Source organism: Aulonocara stuartgranti, assembly GCF_965226115.1.
Source record: "Aulonocara stuartgranti genome assembly, chromosome: 14".
Taxonomy (NCBI): domain Eukaryota; kingdom Metazoa; phylum Chordata; class Actinopteri; order Cichliformes; family Cichlidae; genus Aulonocara; species Aulonocara stuartgranti.
Window position 1 is genome coordinate 26,420,199 of NC_138950.1, and position 26,762 is coordinate 26,446,960.

At 43.3% G+C, this 26,762-nt stretch overlaps 1 protein-coding gene across 3 annotated transcripts; it reads right to left on the reverse strand.

Moving 5' to 3' along the window:
• Nucleotides 1-1,938: 1,938 nt before the first annotated feature.
• On the reverse strand, nucleotides 1,939-21,519 carry LOC309687890 (uncharacterized protein). Of its 3 annotated transcripts, none has more exons than XR_014270893.1 (3): nucleotides 12,907-13,161; nucleotides 3,757-3,889; nucleotides 1,939-2,572 (listed from the first exon to the last, which is right to left on the reverse strand). XR_014270893.1 is itself a non-coding variant. In XM_082503178.1 (3 exons), exons 1-3 carry the CDS (start codon nucleotides 20,000-20,002, stop codon nucleotides 2,495-2,497), a joined length of 486 nt encoding a protein of 161 aa, XP_082359304.1. In that variant the 5' UTR covers nucleotides 20,003-21,512; the 3' UTR covers nucleotides 1,939-2,494. The 3 variants fall into 3 exon arrangements, 1 of the variants encoding a protein (XP_082359304.1); XM_082503178.1 differs by lacking the exon at nucleotides 12,907-13,161 and adding an exon at nucleotides 19,728-21,512; XR_014270892.1 differs by lacking the exons at nucleotides 3,757-3,889; nucleotides 12,907-13,161 and adding an exon at nucleotides 19,549-21,519.
• Between the last annotated feature and the right edge of the window lie 5,243 nt (nucleotides 21,520-26,762).

The following is a 26,762-nucleotide window of genomic DNA, read 5'->3' on the forward strand; positions in this document are numbered from 1 at the left end:
TCACAAACCCCACTATTTTTACGAGCTTTGTCTTCCTGACTTTTTGCATTAGGTGTAACAGGCTGCTGCATTGTTGTGATTTCAATGTTCTTGTTTTCAAATAAGTTATTGATATGCTTTTCTGGTCCAGTGTGTGCACATCTCCGCTTTTATTCATTGGACTAGCATAAGTTGTGTGCTCTCCAGTCTGCTTATGGCTACATCTCTCTTGTAAACTATTCCAGACTGTCAATTCGTCACAACAATAAAGTAATTATCTTGTCATTTTCTTCAGCAAAATTGTTTATTTAATACTTTATTGTTATATACATTATTGACCCCTCATTTCAGCTAATCTGACATAAAGTTCAGAGATTTTCTGACTGTATCTATCAATATGTGAGGAATTACCTGATTGATCACAAGTAGTTGGCAAGCTTGTTGTTAGCCAAAAGGCCAACAAACTGGCATTAAGCCGCACTCAACTCACCCGTTCTTGTTAAATGTCATAGAGGTTAAATTATGAATTAAAAGGGGTTTAACAAATTGACTTGAAAGAAAGTGGTGTGATTGGTGTTGGTTGATATGTTTAACAAGATGCAACCAACCTCCCTGACCTCACAATCTTTTTTTTTCTTCACTAAGTTGGAGATAGATTGGAGCAGCCAGAGAGCACCATGCTGTGAAGAAGAGGCAGACTAGCCCAAGAACAACTTTTATCAAAAGAAAAATTACATTTGTAAGAAATAGTACAGAAATACAGCAGCAGAGATGATCACCATCAAAAACATTAAAATTGTACATTTTCTTTTTTTTTTTTTTTTTTCTTTTTTTTTTTTTTAATAAATAGGACAGGGGGAATGAATGAGAGAGAGAGGGGGAGAGAAAGAAAGAAAACCAAAGGGGAGAAGAGACGGTGAGAAGGGGGGGGAAGAGAGACAAAAAAAAAAAACTCCTGGGTCACCTGTATGGAGAAAAAAAACAAACAAACAAACAAACAAAAACAAACAGAGGAGACAGCAAACAACAAAGAGCAACATAATAATAGAGAAAACAAAGCACCATCACAATAAACTAGCTAGTCATAGATATCAGTATTTACTAAGTAATAAACGATATTGTGCAGCACGCAAGATAGACAGCGCACAGTGTGCTTTGAGGCAGCAGCCAAGAAAGCTTTAGTCCGCGTCTGTGAATACCCATGTGTGCATACCTGTGTGGATCAGCATGTTTGCATTCCAAAGGTTTCTCCATGTAATGATCTGCTAGGGAGATCATTACATGGAAAAAAAAAAAATGACAAAGGATGAACTGAAGCTCTGCCATCACGTAATGTCGCATACTGCTGTTTCTGATGTCATTTAGAAAAAAAAGAAAAAAAAAAAAAAAAATTGTACATTTTCTCAGCTTAAACATTGGATATGATTTCCATGTTGTATTGTGAATAAAACATGTATTTATGAGATTGGTAACAATTACACTGTTTTTTGTTTACATTTTACACAGATCTCAATGTTTTCTGAGTATATATGCATGCTAAGATTTCATCTGTTTAGTGTGTTGATGTTGAATTTCTGAAAGTTCTCCCAGACTATATGTACATGTGTACCTATGCCATCAGAGACTGGCACACTTGACACCTTAAACACACCTACATGAAATGACCATTACAATAGCTCCACTATCTAATGCCTCTATATCCATTGAGTCTATCTAAATTATTGCCTTGTGTTAAGAAGTCTGGTCACATCTTATGAATCCTAGGTAGACTCAAGCAAACCACTTATAGTTCGATGCTATGTTTGGCATCTCATATATGTATTACCAGGAAACTCAACATGAACATAGCTTAATATTGTACTTCATGAAAACACTTCAGCAAAGCCTTTAAATGAAAGCGAAATTATATCCCTATGTTTTTAAGTCTGTCTATTGGAAATAGTGGTTTAAAATGTGTTACTTGCTATTTGCAGGCTTACACTGAAATTTATATGCAATAAAACATGGAATGCACATACAAATATGCACATTTACATACACACCCAAACAGTTAGTTAATGATGGGCAGAGGAAGTGAGATTTGTTAGAAGTACAAGCCTCTGTCTTTATACCTTAATGATGGTTATTATTCTGTCATACTGTGACTCTCAGAATGCAGACACGTTACCGACTGCTCGATATTTCCTTCTAAACCATAATTACACATGACTGATTATGAGCGTGTCACAGTGTGTGTGTGTGTGTGTGTGTCATGGTGTGTGCAGGCAGTTCCCTATTGCTAGTAATTGTAGTGATGACTGGCAGCTGTAATAAACACAATCACTGCTATACCTTTATTCTGTTGCATTGTTTGCTGGAAAGTATTTCCTAATAATATAACATTTTTATTTTTTTACATGATAAAAATGTTCTATAATTCTTTTCTTTTAAATATAAAGCATTTAATAATATAGTTTAAAAATATACCATTAATAAATAATAGTTAAAAAACTATATTAAAACTGTATATCGATACCTATCTATCGTTATCTCTTCTGCTTATCCAATTCTGGGTACTGGGGGTGTTGCTGGAGCCCTGGAGCAGACTGGCAACCTAACACAGAGAGACAGACAAGCATTCAAACCTTCGGCCAATTTACAAATCACCAATGAACCTAATTTCACCAACTTTATGTCTCTGAGCTGATGGAGGAAGCCTAAATGGCCTGCATTTGTATGGCGCTTTTCTAGTCCTTAAGGACCCCAAAGCGCTTTACACTACATTCAGTCATTCACCCATTCACACACAGGCAATGGCAAGCTACATTGTAGCCACAGCTGCCCTGGGGCGCACTGACAGAGGCGAGGCTGCCGGACACTGGCGCCACCGGGCCCTCTGACCACCACCAGTAGGCAAACATGGGGTTAGTATCTTGCCCAAGGATATTTGACATGCAGCCAGGAGGCAGCCTGGGATCGAACCACCAACCTTCTGATTAGTAGCTGACCTGCTCTGCCACCTGAGCTACAGCCACCCTAAGTCAACAGACAAAACCTATGCAGACACAGGGGGAACAGAAAGGCCGCAGGTACTGTAGATGGTAAGTTCAAATTCAGCACCTTCTGTAAGTTATAGATTTAAAAATTTTGTCTTAACTGCATTTAGAACTTTTCTTTGTGTTCACATTCATTGCCATGTTGATGTTTTCTGATGGGGTTATGTTTGTGAAAGATTATGATGAAGTATTAAAAACATCCTTTATATTTAAAATGATGATAAATTAAAGCTGAAAGTCTGCACTTCAGTTACATCAGTTCGTGTATTTTTCAGTTCAAACTGTAATCTTTAAACACAACAATCAGCTCTCTTCAAACTGATCCCATGGCTTCACCTGAAGTCAATAAAAATATTTAGAAAGCTATGTCTCTCACACTTTGCATGACTCTTTCTTTTATTACTGTGAGCTGGCATTCTTTTAGGGTTAACCAACTTACATCTTTCATGAACATTAGTTCAAACATGTTTAGTGAAGTTGCATTTGCTTGAACACATGCAGGTATGCAAAAGGAAACAAACAGCTGTTACCATCAAAATAAAAGCAACACAGTTGTATTGTGATTTCTCACAAAACTCCAAAAAACAGCAAGCCGCTGTCTGATGGGGAATTTATCAAACAGTGTTTGGTGGCAGAAATGGGATAAATTTCTTGATGTATACATATTTACATTTGAATCCTAATTTCCTTTCCTCCTGTAGATTGCTGTCAATTTAAATCCCGAGCAACCACATTAGCTTACTTGTGACAAATGCTGGTTGAAGAAGGAGATGCCATCCCACAGCAGCGTGTGACCGAGCTGGTTATCAGCATGAGGAGGAGGAGGTGCCAGGCTGTTGTGGCTGTGTATGGTTCTTCCAAATGCTACCGAGGCCCTTTGTTAAATAAATTAATTGTTAAATTACCAGTATGTCTTATTTCTTCAGACTTCATCTTCCAATCAAAGAAACAACACCAAACAAGAGTAAGTAGCAGAATAAGCTATTTGACATTGGCACAGATTCAACCCAAATTTGCTTATAAAATAAACTGGTTCCAAAACTAATCCTGCCTGACTGCCTTCAAAAAATAACTGAAATAAACATGGAAACTTAATGTCAAACGCAGTGTCTTAAAGTCAAAGTTATGCTTTTCAAAATAAAAGTGGAGTGCTCACTGACAGCTTTGTAGAATATTGCTGTATGTATACACATCTGTATGTGTCAGTGCTTTTCAATAAACTCGCTTCTTCAAATTTATACCCAAGTGAACATTGATTTGGTGTTATTGACAGCAAGCCCTTATTTGATGCATGGCCTCAAAATTAATTACAACCATCAATGAAATGTCCATAAACAAACAGAACAATGAAAATTACAGCTGGGTAAATAAAACAAATGAGGTCCTCATGCATTGTGATTCAAGGCCTTCCTCTGCCTTTATTTAGTTCATTCTTCATTATGATTAATACATTAAATATAATTTCTTTCTTTCTCATATTTCAAATTGCATTTGAATGCATATTGCTGCAAAATGATGTTATTAGTCATTACTTCTTGCTGAACTGAAAGAACCGACACACACACATGGCAAGATGATATTTCTTGGAAGACAATCAAATGTTTTCCTGGTGCTTAAATCAGCAGCAAAAGGCATACTATCTGTGAGACAATATTATCTACTAAGTCTATATCTTCTTTGCATTTTGATTTTCTGTGAACAGGTATTTTTTTGGGGGGCATGGGCATGTACTGGTATCAGCCATTCTAACTTACATGTTATTTTAAATAATAATTCCATTCAAGAGATATTATATGATATGTGTGGGTGGAGCTTTGGAATGTAAGTAAACCCACCAAGCTGAGATGGAAAACAGTAATTTTACAGAACAAATTTAACTTAGAATCCAATTTTATGGAGTGATTTGATGTGTTTCTTTGACCTGCAGCGGAAATTAATTTTTAGACAGAAAACCTGCAAGTGATGGAACGCAAAACAGGAAGACGTTTTAGTTTGTTTGTTTTAGATACATTTTAAACACTTCATTTTAAATCAGTTTTAAATCAATTACATAGTGGTTGAATTGATGTATACAGCATTGCACATATTGCATGTTACTACAGGCGCTGTCACTTGTTGTTCGGTCGCTCTGCGTTAGAGTATCACTTCCTGTTCCTGCTCATACACAGTGGTACACAGAGTAGCTTATCTGCTTAGCAATTTAATTAAAAACTTTTAAATACATTGTTTTTTGATAATATAATCTTCACGTGCTTCATCCGAAGCACACTTTCTGTGTACTCACTACCTAATTTATAGCCAAAGTATTCACTCACTGTGTCTGTACTATTTCGCTAGCTTAGCTTAGCTCGTAGCCGACTTGTTAGCACCATGGCTACCTCAACTGTCCCTCCTGCACTTTCCTGCTCATTGTGTCAGATGTTTAGTTACTCCTCGGCCTCCTTTAGCAGTAATGATACTTGTAACAAATGTAGCTTATTTGCAGCTCTGGAGGCCAGGATTACTGAATTGGAGACTCTGCTTCGCACTAGTGATGTGCGGATCGATCCTGATCGATCTAGAATCGATTCTCACATTAAAATATCGATATTTTAGTAATTTAGGGTAAATTTGTAGTTTATCACTAAAAGAACAATACAGTATCCACATCTGAACCAAAGAGTAAAACAGTGAAATGTGGATTATTAAATATTAGGTCTCTCTCCTCCAAGTCTTGTTAGTACATGACTTAATAATTGATCAACAAATCGATTTACTCTGCCTTACAGAAACCTGGTTGCAGCAGGATGATTATATTAGTGTAAATGAATCAACACCCCCGAGTCATTCTAACTACCAGAAACCTCGAAGCACAGGCCGAGGGGGCGGTGTGGCAGCAATTTTTCACACCAGCCTATTAATTAACGAAAGACCAAGACAGAGTTTTAATTCATTTGAAAGCCTGATGCTTAACCTTGTCCACCCCAGCTGTAAAACTCAGAAACCAGTCTTACTTGTTATCATCTATCGTCCACCTGGGCCTTACACAGAGTTTCTCTCTGATTTCTCAGACTTTTTATCTGATTTAGTTCTCATCTCAGATAAAATAATTATCGTGGGTGATTTTAACATCCATGTAGATGCTAAAATTGACAGCCTTAACATGGCATTTAATCTGTTATTAGACTCAATTGGCTTCTCTCAAAATGTAAAAGAACCCACCCACCACTTTAATCACACTCTAGATCTTGTTTTAACATATGGCATAGAAACAGTGTTTCCTGAAAACCCTCTCCTGTCTGATCATTTCCTGATAACATCAGCTCACACATGGGCCAGCACAAGGCCAGTTGCAGACACACTGGTGGTCCTGTGCTGGCCCATGTGTGGATTACCTCTAGCAAACCTGGTCTGGGCCACCAAAGGGCAATCATTCTTTGCGGTATGTGGGCCATGTGTAAGTTGTGTGCAGCCACCCAGAAGTCAACCAGCAGTCCCGGCTTGATACCAGATCCGGGCCAGACCTTACTTGTATACTGTTTATTGAATTCTGTTGCTTTATGCTTGCATCTTTTCTAATATATGTTTTGTATTTTATTGTGCTCTAGTTAAAAAAAAAACTCCTTTTAGTGTGACTACATCTATTTACGACATTACTGAGAGATCTTTTTGAGCTTTTGCAAATGAGTGCATGCAGGAGCAGGCTTAGTATGGACAGTTAATGCTTTTTCACCTATTTGCATTTGGAGCTTAAATTCAATTAATTGTCCATTGTTTTTGACTAATGAATCAGTTCAAAGTAAAGTGCCCTCTCCACAAGTCAATTAAATCCATTCTAAAGCTCTGTCACTGTCACCTGAAGTGTGCAGATACATGCTCGTGTGCGTGTATGTGTGTTGGTTCTCTGTGGTACATGGACATTTCCATATGATGTTACATTCACCTACAAATGTGGTGGTATTTTGTTTTTGGTGAATATACATGTATGTCTAAAGTCTCCCTTGTGCTATTTATGCATTTGATGCCAAGGATAAATGCCCTGGGAAACTGAGGCTCACAGCAGGTAATACCAATATTTATTAAAACTTTTGGCTGGATATGCATCCTCATATTCATAGCCACATAATCAGGACTTCAAACATATAATACACCAGCCTGGCTGTATTTTTGATCTCTTCTGTAGTCAAAGCAGGAGGTAAGATTAGCAAGATGCAAGGAATTTCTGTACTTGGCAAATATTTGTTTAAATGTGGTAATGCATGTGTTTTTACTGTGCATTTTAGAGTGTGTTTATTTGCAGATTCATATAACAGGCTACTTTTGTTCTAGTGGCAGCGTAGAATTATTTTGCCTCCTAGTGAGTACACACATTTTACCCTTGGGAGGGCAGCAGAGAAATGTGAAAACTGCTTGATTAAATCTGGGAGAAGATAGTATTTGGAATTTTTGTCCTGTGATGCCATATGGACCTGATGGTGCAGGATGACAAGGTTGGCATTTTGAAGCAATAATTTGAGGATGGTAAAATGGTAAATGGCCTGTATTTATATAGCGCTTTACTAGTCCCTAAGGACCCCAAAGCGCTTTACATATCCAGTCATCCACCCATTCACGCACACATTCACACACTGGTGATGGCAAGCTACATTGTAGCCACAGCCACCCTGGGGCGCACTGACAGAGGCGAGGCTGCCGGACGATGAAGGATCACTTAAATCTGGCCAGCAGTTGTCCTGAGTCACTCATCTAGGTGTATAATAAGCAGAATAGAATTAAAAAATACTAGCTTTATTTAATTATAATAAATGTAATTATTAATTACAGTTGGTGTGTGAAAGTTGAGAGGGACATGTCTGGTCTGGCTGTGGAGTTAAATCAGAGTTCAGGCATGATGGCAACTGGACCATGAACTAAGATCGCTAAATGCCTGTACAGCATTTTAATAGGCTACCCTGTCACAATTAATACTATTAGAGACAAACTGACATATGGTTCTGGTAGCATTTTAATTAAATCAACCAAGAAGTGGCTTTGCCCCAATCCCTGGCACAGGGTAAAGGCTACAAACATGCCGTCTCGAATTTCGACGAATTCAAGACTGCTATTTGATGAAGCATTTTGCTCATTAGTTTATATTTTTTGAAATTATGTAATTATTATATCACCATACCATTATTGTATTATATTACTTGATATGTGAGGGTAAGCTGGCTCCAACTATCATTTCTCTTCCACTTTTCCAATTCAGGATCATGTGTGGTGTGTCAGTGTGTGGTGGTGGGGATACACTCCAGACAGGTTGCAAACCCGTTGCAGGGCCAACACAGAGTGACAACTCTTCTTACTCACATTCACGCCTATGTACAATTTAGAATCACCAATTAACCTTAATGCCAGTAACTCAGGAGTAAAGGAGGAACATGGGGAGAACATACAAACTCCACGCAGTAAAGCCCTGCAACATGGTGGATTTGAACCCATGATGTGGGGAAACCATTCTAACCACTGTGCCACCACCTAAACTAGTGTTTAGCTATTGCATGTTCAGTCCTAAGTCTACACTCATGTCTTTCACAAGAATTATTGAATAGAGACTACATGTACACTTTTGTGTGAATGCCACTTTCCCGTTTGTTTGTTTTTTAAAAAGAATACATACTTGTCATGGGTAGAGATGGACCGATCCGATATTACGTATCGGTATCGGTCCGATACTGACCTAAATTACTGGATCGGATATCGGAGAAAAATAAAAAATGTAATCCGATCCATTAAATATCACGAAAGCACCTCGCAAAACTTGCAACACGCCGTAACTCACCTCAGAACGTTAGCAGTCGGAGCAGTATGCATCACGTGATAGAGCAGCTGTGGCATGCGGGACCTGTCGGTGGTCTGGATAGCATGTGGAGCTTCGCTAGCAACCTGGCATTTCATCTCCGACAAAGTTATCCCCGAGAGAAGTAAAGCAAGTGTGTAAGTCCATCTCTGAATGTTTGTAAAGCATTCCCACGTTAAGCTTAACAAGCGACTGCCTCTCCTGCTGCTACTTCAATCGTGAAACTGCTTAAATGATCAGCTGATCGGCTTTTCTGTCGCGAGTCCGTCTCTCTTGTTTGTTTTTGGCCCACTTTGCACCAGAAAGAGGAAACCAGCGGCTGAACAACAGCAGCACGTTTAAGCTTGATCAGCTGTTGTTAGAATGTATTTAATATTACTTTCTACTTGAGGATCTTTTTCTACGTAGCTGACGCTGGTAACTGTGCAGGGGCGGATCTAGCAAAGTTTAGCCAGGGGGGCCGATAGGGCATGAACAGGGAAAAGGGGGCACAAAGACATACTTTTCTTTCTTATTCTCATTTAAAATGTCGAGCTTTTAATAAATAATTATCTGACACCCAAAGTTTTAATTTGATGTAAAATGAATAGAAGTCAATTACTGTATATAGTGACTATTAAGTCTAATATATACCCTAGTAAGCTATAGTACTTTTTACTTTGGGAAGGTACCATCTGTGCAGTCTGCAATTTTGTTGAAGAAAGATGTTGAATCTATTTAATATTTCTTGAAAAATAATTGATTTCTGTGCATTTTTTTTCACACTGCATCAAATTAAGGTTGATTACGTCGATTAAGCATCATGAGGTGGCGCGTGAGGGGTGGTTCCCTATTTTTTATTTATTTATGTTTGTTGTTGCTGGGAGTTGGAACCCTATTAGTTAGGTTGCTTAATATTTACGCTAAGTACTCTTTAAAATACCAGAATAGGGAGGATGGTGTAGGTCTAAGTTTATTAGATTAATCAGTATTGCTGAACTATGAAATATTTTTTTTGTATACAGGTATAACAGAATAGCTTTAGTGTAGTTGTTGTTTTAAACTTGAGTATGAACTTGCAGACTTGCAAAATGCAGCAAGATATTTTAAAAAACAGTTTTGTTGATTAAAAAACACTATATCGGATTCATATCGGTATCGGCAGATATCCAAATTTATGATATCGGTATCGGTATCGGACATAAAAAAGTGGTATCGTGCCATCTCTAGTCATGGGGTCCAAGATTTGCCTATAGTTATTAGGACTGACTGAGAGATGTTTATTTTTAATGAAGGTAATAGCTTGTTGAACTGGACTGGCACTAGTGGAGAAACTTGAAACAGCCTCATACCAGTGGCTAAGACCTTAATGATCTCAGCAAACCACAAGACTTCCACATAAAACAATAATAATTAGAAGTAGGCAGCAAATGGATACTGTGTTTGTGTGTGTGTATGTTATGTTCTTTGTGTGTGTGTGTGCACGCCAACATGTGTTTGCGTGTTGTGCTTGCTTTTGCGGGAGTGTTTGCCTCAGGGGATATAAATCAATGTGTCACGTAATTGCTTGAGTGACCTTTGCTGATAAGAAACGGTAGCCTTTTGAAATCTCTATCTGTCTCTGTCACTTTGGCCATCTTCACCTCTCAACCATTGCCTTCTCCCTGTCACATGCTCTCACATCATTATACTCTCACACACAAATAGTCTTTAAGAATCACCTGGCTCAAGAAGACTCTGCCTTGATTTGCCTATTGTAAACCGATTGATTTTTTTTCTTGTGGAACGTCCAAATTTACATAATAATAATAATAATAATAATAGATTCCTCCAAGCTTCTCTCTCCACTGGTTTTTTTGCAACTTGTGCCAAGCTGTGCTCAGTCCTACATCTTTCATAATTCCTACCCATTGTACATATCTCTGGCTTGAGCTCTTCCTCGCTCCTGTATGTTTTGCTTTTTCTGTCTCATCTGTCAATATATCTAAATCCTCCTTGCAGTTCTGTCTTCCCATCCACCCTTCCTCCAGTTTGTTCTTCTCATGTGTCTGACGTTGTTGTCATTTACAGCGGTGTGTTGTGTTAAATCTCTTCCCTGCTGTGGCAGGAGCTTGTGGAGAATGAAAGAAACAGGGGGAGGAGGAGAAATGAACAGAGGAGTGATTTGTCGTTTCAGGTAGTTGCTCCTTTGGGAAGTGTAATGGCCAAAAGCTCTTCAAAGTGTCTTCGATCTGTCATAAATGTTCAGTGCAAATGGACACATAGAAAAGCTCATTGCCTGGCTGAGGTGCAGCTATGTGTCAAAGATTGAGGCAGCATTTGAGCATGTGAAGGATGTTTGTCTGCCACAGTGTGTTAGTACACATACTATATGGGATGTGTAGTACAGTAAAGCAAAGTAAAAGTGCTTAGATCTCTGTAATAGCTAAATAGCTGAGATGGGAAGCAAGCCTCAGTGAACTCTGTTACAATAACTACAAACCTCAAGTGCTTATAACAAGTCACCTTGTTCTATATTCAAAAAAGGAATTGCTTTACAGGTCTGCTGTCACTTAAACTCCTCACTCTTCATACTATGCTGCCAGTCTTTTCTGTCACTCACTTTCTTCTCCTGTTCTCTCTCTTCTTCTTTCTTTTATCCGCACACTCTCTCTGTCTCGTTAAATCCTTTCTCTCCGTCTTTTGTACATCTATCTACGTTTGTTGCTTCACCCAAATTTCCTATTTAAAATGTTTGACCTTATCTTCGAAATATATATATATATATATATATATATATATATATTAGGGGTGCAACGATACACAAAATTCACGGTTCGGTTCGATACTTTGGTGTCACGGTTCGATATTTTTTCGATACAAAAAAAATGTTCATGCCTTTTTAATTTGTCATTTATTAAAATTATAAATATATATTTTAACTCAAAAGTACAGTTTTTAAATTTAACCCTAACCCTTGTGCGCGTTTTTTATTTTGACAGCGAATGCGCACCTGCGGACCACTTATGTGCAGCCCTGGTTATATAGCTCGTCATATTGCAGCCACAGAAATTCTTTTGTCCATGAAACCATAAAGCTGCACTTTCTTTTTGCCTTATAGTCTCATTTGTCATAACTTCTCCGTTTTGTGGTAAGCTTTTCTTTGGCTGTCACTTCTTCACCCCGACCTGTCTTATTTGGCTCAGCAGAACTAAAATATATATACTGCTGCTTTTACACACGGACTCACATAAGCTCAGCGATTCTCTGCGCGATCGACCTCTCACATGTTTAAGCTTGCTGCGGGAGATTTCACTTGTCATGTTTGCATAGTAAGCTAACGATTAATAAGACGATGTCAGAGGAATTGGTGCACAAATTATCATCACTCACAGATCAGTGCTGTCGCTCTCTATACACAGTTCGCACGATTGCAAAGTGAAAGCAAAAAAACAAGCGCAAATTCAAACGCGATTTCAATATGTCACATATTGACAGTGGCTCACCGATGCCAATGACATAATTACCCAGCTACATTTCTGAAATAATGCAAAAGCATTGACATATATTTTTCCTTCCTACAATAGCCCGACGGGCAGGGTAGCCCGTCTGAAAAAAATCGCTAGCCCCAGGACGTCGGGCTAGCGATTTTGCGAGCCCTGTATCTGATTGAGGAATCACTCATCTTTGGAAAAGAGAGTTTATTACAGAGAAATGTCTCTTTCCAAAATAAAAGCTATACTATCCACTTCTTCTGGGCTATATTCTCAGCAGCATAAGGAGAATCATGTGCTAACAGCTGTCTAAATGACTCGGCTAAAGTTAGTAGCATGCTTGTTGTTTTTGTCTTTGCACTAGGATGATGTCGGCGTAAATGTGCAGTCATATTCGTTGTGTTCCTACTAGTGCTTTCAGGTTAATCTCGTTGAAATGACCTTAACGCCACAACACGGCAAATCTCCGTTAACGAGCTACCACCGATCGCCCCGTGCATGGGGCTAGACGGCCAACACGTTAACGAGCTAACTGCGCTAACACACTAGTTCCCACCCATGTAATTAAGCATTGCGTGGCACATCCAACATACTGTTTTACTTTAGTCCATGACTCGCTTACCTTCAGGGTCATACGTCACATGAAAACCAAAATAATTCCAAACGCCAGATCTGAATGAGAGTGGGGGAGGTCCATCTTGCAAGGAGAGCTTAACTTCTGTCTTGCTAGCTTGCCCTGCGCTCTTCCTTCTTACTATGCTGTCTGTGTTGAGCGCTCAGTGGATCTGCGCTCGACAGTGCAGCCTAGGCGGAGTAGTCGAACGCAGATTCACTGAGCGCTCAACACAGACAGCATCGTCAGAAGGAAAGTTGATAAAATAAATTACAAATGTTGTATTGTTCGATACACATGAGTACCGAACCGAAAGCACTGTATCGAACGGTTCAATATCGATACGAATATCGTTGCACCCCTAATATATATATATATATATATATATATATATATATATATATATATATGTATATATATATATGTATATATATATATATATAGCTAACCAACCGGACATAGTGGTGGTAGACAAACAGAAGAAGACGGCCGTAGTGATCGATGTAGCGGTTCCGAATGACAGCAATATCAGGAAGAAGGAACACGAGAAGCTGGAGAAATACCAAGGGCTCAGAGAAGAGCTCGAGAGGATGTGGAGGGTGAAGGTAACGGTGGTCCCCGTGGTAATCGGAGCACTAGGTGCGGTGACTCCCAAGCTAGGCGAGTGGCTCCAGCAAATCCCGGGAACAACATCGGAAATCTCTGTCCAGAAGAGCGCAGTCCTGGGAACAGCTAAGATACTGCGCAGGACCCTCAAGCTCCCAGGCCTCTGGTAGAGGACCCGAGCTTGAAGGATAAACCGCCCGCAGGGGCGTGCTGGGTGGTTTATATATATATATATATATATATATATATATATATATATTTGTCTACCGCCTAGTTTTGCTTCCAAGTTTAAAAGACGCCACTGCTGTTGTTGTTTTTTGTAATTTGTACCATTCTGCCAGAGGGCATATAGAAAACTGACTTCTCTTCCCTTCTCTGAGTAGTCAAACAAAAACTATTGGCAAAGAGCATGTTTTTCCTCAATGTAACCACAAAACAAGTCCTTGAATCTGCTTTTGCAAACTGGCACTTTTTTTTCAATCGGAATTTATTAGATTTTCAGCTCTAATAAATTCAGCTCTCATGCTCATTTTCCTAATTTTCCTTTATACATATATATATATATATATATATATATATATATATATATATATATATATATATATATATATATATATGTACATATATTTCAAAAAGAAATACCAGCAGAAGAACGATTTAGGACAGGCTCTCTGGAGTCTGGACACTCATAGTGGTAAAGATGAAATCTGAAGCTTGGATGGAGCACTAACTGAGGTGTCTGTGAGGTGGAGAGAAGGAAGAGGTGGGTTGCAAGAATGAGAATGTCTGAAGGGAAGAAGCACAGTGAGCACAGATTTATACCATGCAGAGTGGAGGCTGATTGGATCAGAGAAGGTGGGCAAGAAGATTATTGGACTAGAGTACTGATGTCGGCATTGAGGTTGACAGAGCCTGACAGAGGTCTTGTTACAACAACCATCTCTCAGTGGCTAAAATAATACTGTTTAAATAAAGTCATGTGAAACAAAACATGACCAACAGTGCCAGCCATGAAGTTAAACTTCATTTATTTGAACAGAACACTGAGGTAACGTTGTGGAGGTAAGCATCAACGACACAGCTCTCAGTTCTCACTCCTTCTTTATTCGTCTCCAACATCAACTGCGCATATCGCGCCACAAAACACAGGAACACACTTCCTATACACTGGGTGTGAGTGGAGCCCTCTAGTGGTCCACCACACATGCCCCCCCCCGAACACCCAGCAGAACTAGTCCAGGACCCGGGGCTTAAGCAAACGGCCAGAGCGGCTGAACTGGGGGGGTGGGGAACTGACAGAGGGCAACCCAGCCCGGGAGCGAGGCTGGCACTGGCGGTCAGAAAAAGCTGAAGACGACTCGGACTCCGTTGATTTTGGGTCGCTCCTGGGGGAAAAAACAGAATCCATCAGCCCGGTGGCAGGTGGGCGGCCGCGGCGAGGGGCCTGGGCCGGGACCACCTGATCCTCTTGCATAACATGTGCAGGCTTAAGTCTGTCAACAGAGACAACTTCCAGCCGACCGCCAAAGTCCAAAACGAAATGTTTGTTGCCTGGTTTAAGAACCCTGTATGGCCCGTCATATGGTGGACGCAGCGGAGTCCTATGGGCATCGTGCCTGACGAAAACGAAACAAGCAGAGTCCAATGAACTCGGAACAAAGGTGTCAGGCAGGCAGTGGTGCACAGGACCAGGAACAGGAAATGAGTTTCTTGGGGGGCGAAAAGGCAACAAAGAGGTATCGAAACATGGGGGAGGGCTCTCAGGTAAGAATTCCCCGGGGACCCGGAGAGGCTGGCCGAGGACCAGTTCAGCCGGGGAAACCCCGAGGTCTTCTTTAACCGCGCTACGCAAACCCAGCAAAACCCACGGAAGACGGTCGACCCAGTCGCCACTTGTCAAGGAAGCACGGAGCGCGGCCTTAAGTGACCGGTGAAACCGTTCGCACATCCCATTAGCTTGCGGGTGGTATGCTGTGGTGCGGTGGACCTTGACTCCCAGGCCGTCAGCCATAGCAGACCAAAGCTCGGAAACAAACTGGGGGCCCCTGTCCGAGGTAATGTCAGCAGGGGGGCCGAAACGTGAAACCCACGTTGACAAAAATGCCCTGGCCACCGTCGCCGCTGTCGTGGACGCCAGGGGTACCGCCTCCGGCCACCTGGTTGTGCGGTCCACCACAGTCAAAAGGTGCGTGAAACCCTGTGACTGCGGCAAGGGACCAACCAGGTCCACATGAACGTGATCGAAACGCCTACCCGGGACACGGAAAGGTTCGAGGGGTGCCTGTGTGTGCCGGTGGATTTTCGAGCGTTGGCATGGGATACAAACTGCCGCCCATTCTTTCACCGTCTTGCGAAGGCCCGGCCAAACAAACCTGGCGCTGACCAGCTTGACCGAGGCCCGGACGCCGGGATGAGAGAGGGCATGCACCGAGTCAAAAACACGACGACGCCACGAAAGGGGAACCACCGGGCGGGGGCGGCCGGTGGAAACGTCGCAAAGAAGGTGCAGACCGCCGTCCCACACCGGGGTGTCCTCCAGCACGAGGCCCGTTTTTGTTGACTGAAGGGCAAGGACGTCCGGGTCAGCACGTTGCTCGGCGGCCATGGCAGCGTAGTCGATGCCGACATACACCGGAGAAACCAACACACGTGAGAGACAGTCAGCGACGTGATTGGACTTACCAGCCACATGCTGAATGTCTGTGGTAAACTCAGAAATGGCCGCCAACTGGCGCTGCTGGCGTGCGCTCCATGGGTCAGAGACCTTGGACATCGCAAACGTCAAAGGTTTGTGGTCAACGTACGCAGTAAATTTGCGACCCTCGAGGAAAAAACGAAAATGCCTTGTCGCGAGGTGCAGGGCCAGCAACTCCCTGTCAAAAACACTGTACTTGCGTTCAGCATCCCGGAGCGCATGACTGAAAAAGGCGAGCGGTTGCCAGAGACCTGAAACCCGCTGTTCCAACACTCCGCCCACTGCCACGTCCGAGGCGTCGGTGGTCAACGCAATCTCCGCCGACGGAAGCGGGTGGGCCAGCAGGGCGGTGTCAGCCAGCGCAGACTTGGCTGCGGAAAACGCGCGGAAAACGTTCAGGCAGCCAGTCAACCGGATCTTTGGCTGTTTTACCTTTTAAGGCAGCATAGAGTGGCTGTAGCAGGTGGGCAGCTCTGGGGAGAAAGCGGTTGTAAAAATTTATCATCCCCAAGAACTCCTGCAACGCTTTAACCGACGTGGGACGCGGGAAAGCCGAAACGGCCTGGACTCTGTCGGGCAACGGAACCACACCTTCAGCGGAAATGCGGTGCCCGAGGAAATCCAGAACAGGCAACCCAAACTGGCACTTGGAAGGGTTGATGATCAGGCCGTGCGCTTCCAAACGCTGGAAAACCTGGCGCAGATGGGACTCGTGCTGGCTCGCTGAGCAGCTGGCCACCAATATATCGTCCAGATAAACAAAAACGAACGGCAGCCCACGCAAAACGGAGTCCATCAGCCGCTGAAAGGTCTGGGCGGCACCTTTCAGGCCAAACGGCATGCGCAAAAACTCGAACAAGCCGAAGGGGGTAATGACAGCGGTTTTAGGAACGTCTTCGGGGCGCACGGGAACCTGGTGATACCCCCGCACCAACCTGGAGAGGTGGAGGCATGCTTTGGAGAATAAGAGTAATAAGAGTAAGCAGAAGGAAGGTTCAAGAAGCAGAGAAGGTGAAGCTGGATGTGTTTGGATGAGCCTGAGGTGGCAGAGCTGAGCATGCTAAGGTTTTCATTGGAGTGACCAGAAAGGACAAGATTAGAAATGAGCACATCAAAGGGAAAGCTCAGGTTGTGTATGTTTTGAAGACAAAGTTCAAGAGGCAAGGTTGAGAAGGTCTGGACATGTGCAGAGGAGGGATAGGGAACTTACTGAATACAGGATGTTGAAGGTGGAGCTACCAGAGAGAAGGAAAAGAGGAAGACCACAAAAAAGATTCACGGATGTAGTGAAGGAGGTCATGGAGAGGGGTGGTGTGACAGAATATTATACTAGGCACAGGGTGAAATGGAAGTAGATTACACTCTGTTGTGGCCCCTAATGGGAAGAGCCAAAAGAGGAAGGATGAGAGGAAAGTGATTTATTTTAAATAACTTGCAACAACCTTGTTCATAAGGCTTTAAACACATTTTTTAGTTTTTAGCATGATGAAACATCACACATTGATAGCAAATAAAACAGTAGATCTGAGATCTCAGTGATTTAAATAAGACAGGTTTACTGTTCACTGGCAGATAACCCTTAAATGTATAGATATGGGAGTATAAACTTTATATGCACATTGTCACTTTTATCAGCAATGCACTATTTCTCATTTTAAGTAAGAAATAGTGTGTATCCTTATCTAAATATGTCCAAAATATTGCTCTATGAGATCCACTTTTTTACATGACTGTAGCAAAAATGTTGAATTTATTGTGTGCTACATATTATGAATGGTAAGCACATAGCACTATGCTTTTAAGAACACTTGTAGGGGGTCTGGAGCTGTCAGATTTATTCCTAAAATGTGTAGGCTTTTTTCTTGACACATATTGAGAATCGATTTTTTTCAACATTTTCCAAGCAGTTTTTAATATAAAATAATAATAAAAACCCCTCCATTATTTATGCTTCAAAAATGATGATTTGGTAATACTATACTTATTCATTTATTGCAGCTGCTAGTAGTCTCGGATATCTGAAGGTTTCCTGTAAATTCTTGATGAGGTCTCATTGTAATTGGTGTAAATATTTCATAGGTAGAATAGATGCAGAGAATCTGGGACTGACAACTTGGAAAACAACCTGCTCCTTCAGCCTTGCACACACATACAAACCGAAACTTGCCCGTAAACATACAAACTTTTACTTGATCTTTGTAATGCCAATGTCTCTTTGATATACTGGCACAGAAACAGATGAAATTACCCCCAGTGAAATATTTTAAGTATAATAAATACTAAATATATCAAAACCTTCCTGATAAAAGTCTTGTATTTTTTGTTATGTTTATTTATAGAACGTTATTCTATTTTGTATATGTGACTCTGAAATAATGATACAATAAAGATTTTAAAGTATCCAAGGTTTTGAATAAAAAAATTCTTTGATTTTTTTTCTCAGTGTATTTCAGATGAATATATTTTTTTTCCTTTAGATATTTGTATCTGCTCCCAGTAAAGTTGTAGAAATTGCATAGAAAAAAGAAAAAAAAGTAATTTGGTGTAGCACTGCGTAACCTTTGGGGCTTGTCTCACAAAGAGTTTTAGCTTTCCACACTCTTTTTCATTGTTGCATTTTTCTTTTGTTTCATGATGCACCAATAGATTTTAATTGGTGAAAGGTCTGGACTGCAGACATGTCATTACACTCTACTATGCAGCCACGATGCTGTAATAGCTGCACTTTAAGGTTTAGCGTCGTCTTAACGAAAAAATCCCTTTTCTTCTCTGAAAGAAATTTTAAAAAAATACACTCTCACACTGTGGATGAGGAGGCATTCTTTGCAATTTAACATTGAGCCTCGCTAACATTTTATTCCGAAATTGTTCCACAATTTGGATATGCAGTGTCTTACACACCGGTGAACCTCTGCTCATCTTTACTTCTGAGAAACTCAAACTCTCTAAGATGCGCTTGTTATACCCCATCGTGTTTCTGACCAATTAACCTAATTTCTTCAGCTGTTTCTTTTTAGTACCACTTAGTTTTTCTAGGCATTTGGTTGCCCCGTTTTATTTCTCATCCCACAAATGCATTTTTCTTACAAATGTGTAGCAATTTAAGGTGGATAAACATGTTTTCCAATGGTTTAAGATTTATTGCTTAAAAGCATTGTTACAACAAAGTAATAATAGACAAACAAACACAAATTTCTTTACTCTTGTCAGGGTTCCTGGGTCGGTGACCCAGTGTTTTCAGTTTTGTTCATGTTCAGTTTATTTTGCCACTTCCATGTGCTCACTTCCTGCTTTTCCTGTGTCAGTTCGTCTTGTGTCATTAGCCAGATTATGTTCAGCTGTGTACTCACCGGTCTCTCATTATCATCCTCATCAGTCTGTGTATTTAAGCCCTCTGTTTCTACTCGTTCACTGTCGTGTCATTGATGTTATGTTGTCCTTCCCGTGTGTTCCCTCAGTTCAGTCCGCCATTCAGTTGTCCAGCCAGTCAGTGTCCGTTCACCCACTCCTTATAATAAACCTCACCTACCTGCCAGTCCTGCGTTTGGGTTCCTTCTTCCTCGCCTCCACACAACGCCTGACAGAATGACACGACCCGTGCCACGAAGACACGATTGGAACCCAGCGGACTCGGACCTCTACGAGCGGCAGGAGGTAGCGCTCTCCTTGTGGGCGGAAAAGCTCAAGGAGAGACAGCGGCTCTTCGCGGAGCGAGAGCACGTCTTCGAGGGTACTCGCTTGGCTCTGGGCGGGCCTCGGAGACGCCGCGTTCACCCACCTGCTACCTCCCATGCACCGGAGCATCTGCCGCGGAGTGTGGGAGTTTCACGCCGCGCTTCGGCCGCTCCCTCTCTCGCCACTCCGCTCCTCGCTCACACACCCGCCGCCTCATTCGCCGGACCTCCACCATCGCCACGGCACAGCGGCTACGCCTCCCACCTCGGCTCAATGGAGGCTACCGCGCCAGAGGCTCTGCTGTTTACCCCGGCCGCTTCCTCTTCCCGGAGAAAGCGGCGCACACGCCGCCATAAAACGGACTACTTTCAGCCACTCCCGATGGTGAGCTCCAGTGACTGTTTTTCGCACTCACCATCTGATTATTCACTTAAAACGCACAATAGACTCACTTCTGATTCATGGGTAGTCTCCCTCCTAGACGAGGACATGGACTGGGAAGAGTTTTTCTGCTCTGCTCCAAAGACTGTAAATAGTGGTGGCAGAAAAACCAGAACAATCCCCAATAAACCTGCCAGTAAAACACACACACACACACACACACACACACACACACACACACACACACACACACACACACCGTCACTATTTCCACACCCGTTACTCAGCCATTTCCCACCAGCACGGCGGCCCAGATTCGGCCTTCCCCTTCAGCCGTTTCACCTCCTCTGATGGCTAGGGCCCAGTCTACACCCACACCAGTGCCAGCTCCCAGGAGGAGGGCAGCTGCGACCCAGTCTACCTCCACACTCGCTTCTGTTTCTCAGGTGGGGGTGACTGGTGTCCAGCCACCTCCCGTGCCTGTCCCAGCACCCAGGCTGAGGACAGCCCGAATCCAACCTGACCATCCCAGAGGCCCAGCCGAGGCTCTCCAGCCAGTGCCCTCATGCGTCGGGGGCTCGGAAGAGCTAGCCTGCTTACTCATCAGCCCACCACTTCATCCACCACCTGATCCAGCCTTTCACGCACTAGCTTTATCCCTGGTTAGGCTGGCTGAAGTGTCCCCTGCTCAGGCACCAGCTTTACTAGCCCAAGCTGTAGCTTTATCTCCCTCATTAGCTCAGTCTATAGCTCAGCCATCAGCTGTACCAACCTCAGCTCAGCCATTAGCCTCACCGACCTCTGTTTATCCGTTAGTCTCCTCAGTCCAGTCAGTTCACTCACCTGCCCTCCAGTCCCCTGTAGTTCAGTCTCCTCCTGCCCTCCAGTCTACTCTAGTTTGGTCTCCTCCTGTCCTCCAGTCTGCCCCTGTCCAGTCTGTAGTCCAGTCGCCTCCTGTCTCCCAGTCGCCCGTCCACCATCCCGTTTAGTTCCCGGACCTGCAGCCACAGCACCCAGAGCCAGCTGTGAGCTCTCCTGCTCCTCAGCCAGGGGTTTCCGCACCCGCTGGCCCGGCTGCTCCTCAGCCAGAGGCTTCCGCGCCTACCGGCCCTGCCTGTCTCCAGCCAGAGGCTTCCGCGCCTACCGGCCCTGCCTGTCTCCAGCCAGAGGCTTCCGCGCCTACCGGCCCTGCCTGTCTCCAGCCAGAGGCTTCCGCGCCTACCGGCCCTGCCTGTCTCCAGCCAGAGGCTTCCGCGCCTACCGGCCCTGCCTGTCTCCAGCCAGAGGCTTCCGCGCCTACCGGCCCTGCCTGTCTCCAGCCAGAGGCTTCCGCGCCTACCGGCCCTGCCTGTCTCCAGCCAGAGGCTTCCGCGCCTACCGGCCCTGCCTGTCTCCAGCCAGAGGCTTCCGCGCCTACCGGCCCTGCCTGTCTCCAGCCAGAGGCTTCCGCGCCTACCGGCCCTGCCTGTCTCCAGCCAGAGGCTTCCGCGCCTACCGGCCCTGCCTGTCTCCAGCCAGAGGCTTCCGCGCCTACCGGCCCTGCCTGTCTCCAGCCAGAGGCTTCCGCGCCTACCGGCCCTGCCTGTCTCCAGCCAGAGGCTTCCGCGCCTACCGGCCCTGCCTGTCTCCAGCCAGAGGCTTCCGCGCCTACCGGCCCTGCCTGTCTCCAGCCAGAGGCTTCCGCGCCTACCGGCCCTGCCTGTCTCCAGCCTGTCTCCAGCCAGACCCATATGGAAAAGAAATAGTAAAAACATATATGATTTACTCATGAAAGTAGCCACTTTCTCATTACTTTCATATATTTTTTTTAGTAAGTATACAAAACATACAAGTTTCATTATATAATTTTTCAAGGGATCTTATATGTGTTTTCACTCTTGTATGCTTTTCATACAAGTTTCATACAAGACAGATAAAAACTGTATAAGATTTATATATATCTTTTCCATATGGGGAGGCTTCCGCGCCTACCGGCCCTGCCTGTCTCCAGCCAGAGGCTTCCGCGCCGCCTGGTCCGGCATCAGCCTCAGCCTTCGCCTGGTCCTGCGGCTGCCGTGTCGTCGCGCCAGCCATGTTCTGGACGTCATCTGGTCTTCCTCGCGGCGGCCCACCGGACCTGCTCAGTGGCCGCCGCCGCCTTCCTCGCGGCCGCCCACCGAAACGGTCTCATCTCGACCGCCGTCGGTGACCCAGTGTTTTCAGTTTTGTTCATGTTCAGTTTATTTTGCCACTTCCATGTGCTCACTTCCTGCTTTTCCTGTGTCAGTTCGTCTTGTGTCATTAGCCAGATTATGTTCAGCTGTGTGCTCACCGGTCTCTCATTATCATCCTCATCAGTCTGTGTATTTAAGCCCTCTGTTTCTACTCGTTCACTGTCGTGTCATTGATGTTATGTTGTCCTTCCCGTGTGTTCCCTCAGTTCAGTCCGCCATTCAGTTGTCCAGCCAGTCAGTGTCCGTTCACCCACTCCTTATAATAAACCTCACCTACCTGTCAGTCCTGCGTTTGGGTTCCTTCTTCCTCGCCTCTACACAATGCCTGGCAACTCTTTGTGCTAGGCCTATATAAATAAGTTTTGTTTTTCCAATGTAGTCAGGCCAAGGGCCATATTTATGAAGCAGAGCAATTTAAAATGATGAGCAAAAGTGCTGTTGGGAATAAAAAAGTTAATCTTCTGCTAACCATGCATACATTTATGAAGAGACCCACTCATTTAATTTCTATAATGACAAACACAAACTAGCAAAAACAAATTAGCAGGTCACATACAAGCAAAAGTGGTGAGTAGGCTAATAAAAAACACAGGCAAAGCCTTTTGCAAATTTGCAAATCAGTGCCGTATGGGTTTTACATGTGTTTCTCTCAGGAAACACATGTAAATACATGGAAGAAACAGTGCAAGGATGATCAACGTAATACGATTAAAAAAAAAAAAAGAAATATGAGAGATGTGTCTGTATCTCTCTGAAAACAATTACATTGAATCATTCTCTAATAGCTGATCTAATTTCTGTTGTTAATTCACACATATGGTTTTCCATGGTTTGGTCCATTTATTCCATTTGCTGGATGCTCAAATTAAACAAAACGAACAAGACAAAAACAAAGTTTCACAGGGTGATACAGTCTATGACAAGGTCGTCTAAAAAAAAATAAAAATAATACATTTTATTTATAGGCGCCTTTAAGACCCTCAAGGTCACCGTACAATAACACAAGAACAATAGTAACAATAAAATATAAACATGGCAAAATAAAATTTAGACAGGGTAAAAAAAAAACAAACAAGAAAAACCACAAGCATAAAAGTAAAAAAGCAAGTATAAAAGCTGAGCAAGGCAAAAATGGACTAAGACAGATCAGATGTATGCAATTCTGAATAGATGGCTTTTGAGACGTGATTTAAAAGTGGTGAGAGAGTGTGTGGTCCGGAGATCTGGTTGAAGTGCATTCTCGGGCAGAACAACTAAAGGCTAAAAATGTTATCTGTCTAGGAAAAGAGAAGGCAATTATGACTTTTAAGGCTGCATTTCCTTTCCATTTAAAGTGGGTTTTTTTTTCTTTTTTTCTTTTTTTTTTTTTTGGCCTGTCCCGTTTGGCTCTTTTGCCATCAGAATTGTTGTCTAAAGGCAAAGAAAGATGCCCAACGGATTTACTTTACCAAACTGACCATCCCAGCCTTGCCGTAATGGTCCATTTGATTCACCTTTTATTGTTTATTTTATTTTCACTTACTGAATACGGGACAGACTTGACTGGGGGAAAGAAGGGGAGAAAGAAAGAGGGAAAGAGAAACAGCTGAGAAGAGGGACGGGGCAGAAGGGCAAAAGACAAAAACCAACAGAACGGGCAGAGAAAAAAAAATGCATATATCAATCACCTGGATCACCTGCTGAGAAAGAAAAAAGAAAGCAAGCAGAAGAGAACAAGAGTAATAGAATAAACAACATCACAATGATATATGGGAATATGACAGTAAATACTAAATGTTAAACATTATTGTGCAGCACATAAGATCAACAGAACACAGTGTGCTTTGAGGTAGGAGCCAAAAAGGGTGTAGTTTGTGGGTGTGATCACCCGTGTGTACACCTGTGAGCATGGACGCGCTTGTTTTTTGTTTTTTTAAAAGGTTCCTTCATGTAATAATCTGCTAGAGGGTGTGGGGGGGCCACAGCCCCGTCCTCCAGGGCGTGAAGCAGGTGTGGAGGAGATCAAAACTCCAGACATCCAGAGGCCCCCAGAACACAAGAGACCAAGGAAGACCAACAGAGGGGCAGCTGCGCCACTGTCCCGGAAAGAGCTGAGGAGAGTCCCAGATGAGGGCTCACTCAGCAGCCGCGGAGCAGAAGCCAGGGGGAGTTGCAGTGACGCGCCCGTGAGCTCCGCCGGCAGCCAGCTGCGCCTGAGTGACCGAGCCCCAGGCCGAGAGGCCGGGGGCACCCCACCTCCGAAGTGGCCCGAGCGAGCCCCAGGCTCCAGGCCCCGATAAGCGGCCGCCAAGGAGTGAGCCGGTGTGTACCTGGACGCCCATCCCCGGACACAAAGAACCACCAACGCACCGATGTCTGAGGGGGTCCGCCACTGGCAGGGGAAGTGGTGGTAGGGGGAGATAGGCCTCCAAACCTTGGAGGGCCTGAGATGTCCCCAGAGAGGTGGCGCCTGACACCCAACCTGACATATAGACACAGACATACAGGCACACACAGATACAAACATCCATTCCCACCCTCATGCTCTCATATGCACTTACTCCACACTCAACCAACGTGGAGACAGACATAAAGAGATGTTGTACACACGATCACACTCCCCAAGCGTACTCTACAAACCGGGTCTAGGTGCCCTCGCCCCTGGAGGGGGGAACTGCACCCAGACCCATGTCTGACACTTCCTACAGTCAGGTTTCCGACACAGAGGCGGAGACAGTCAGGGTTAGTTGAAGTAAACCTGCTAGGGGGCAGGTTAGCTTCACGGAGTGTGTCGTCATAGTAACTCACTCAGGATGAATCTAAACTCGCTTTGTGAAACTGAAAACCCAGAGTTTTCGTTAACTCAGGGTATACTTACTCAGTTTTTCCACTAAACCGGCTTCCTGAAATAGGGCCCAGCTTTACATTTTTGCTCAAAATGAATTCTAAACATGTGCCAGAAAAACATATTGGCTTTCTAAAAATTGCATAGCTCAATTTTTGTTTTTAAATTAAGGAAAGCACCTCCTCGGATACAAGGAACAGTGGAAGAAGGGAAAGAGGCAAAGGGAAGTCAAAAGGGAGCTGAAATGAGAGATGACAATTAACAAGTGGGAATAGAGGTGAGCATAGAGGGAGCAAAAATAAACAAATGAAATGGTGCCACCTGCCACTGGATCGCTGAAACATATTTGCCACCACACATGCTCCACAACCACCTACTACCCTCATACCCACCCACACACACACACACACACACACACACACACACACCACAAATATATGCACACCACCTGTCTGGGGGTATGGGGAACTATTTAGGCAAGTTGAGCTACGATCTGTCACATTCATCTCCAGCGTAAACAAGAGCAGTTGCCGACGGTTACAGGTCTGTTGGCATAGAACTCTGGAGACTTTGTGTGTGCTATCAGTTGGGTTTTTTGTTTTTTTCATGTGTGTGTGCGTGTCTGTATGTGTGTGTATGTTTAATCCTGCAATCAGGGGCTCAGAAAGGAGTGTGGAGGGAGAGAAGCAAAGAAAGAGAAAGGCAAAGCTGAAAATGCGTCTAGTCAGGACAGGTGGCTAATGAGACCAAAGGAAGTTCAGTGCCCACACAAACACACACACATCTCAAACACCTGACCACACATAAGGCACAATTAAGTCTGGAATATCTTGGTCTCTGATATGGATTTGATATGGATTTGCCAAAACACTTTACACAAAGCCATTTTAAAGACAAGCATGCAAATCAATCCTCTGCATTCATACAGAAATCAATCCTCTGAGTCAGTTTTTCTGCCTGCATCTTCCTCTCTCTCATGCTCTGTTGCACACAAAAAGACTGAGAAAAACACATGAGCATGCTCAACTGCCTAGTTCTAATATGAATGGTACATGAAACCAATCAAAACTGGCCTCTCCAAGCAGATAATGTTTTTTCTTTTACACTTCTCCCAGGATAGTTCATTGATAAAATCATTTGTGTGATTGTATTTCAGACAAACATAACTTAACTAAGGTCAAAAGTACTGTCAGATCAATGAAGCAACAAATTTAAACCTGATGAATGGGATCCAATTTTCAATTAAATTTATAGTTTCTTGAAATAAGTTTTTGTCTATCTCTTACATTCTCATACCAGTTGACCTTTACTGATATTCATTAAAAAAAAACCCCATCATTTTTAATTTTTTAATATTTACATATGTGTATGTGTGTCTGTATATAAGCTCATCTCACCCATGGCAGTGACGAAGCTGTATACGCACATGAGTCAATACATGAATATAACCCAGAAAGTAATACCAGAGGAC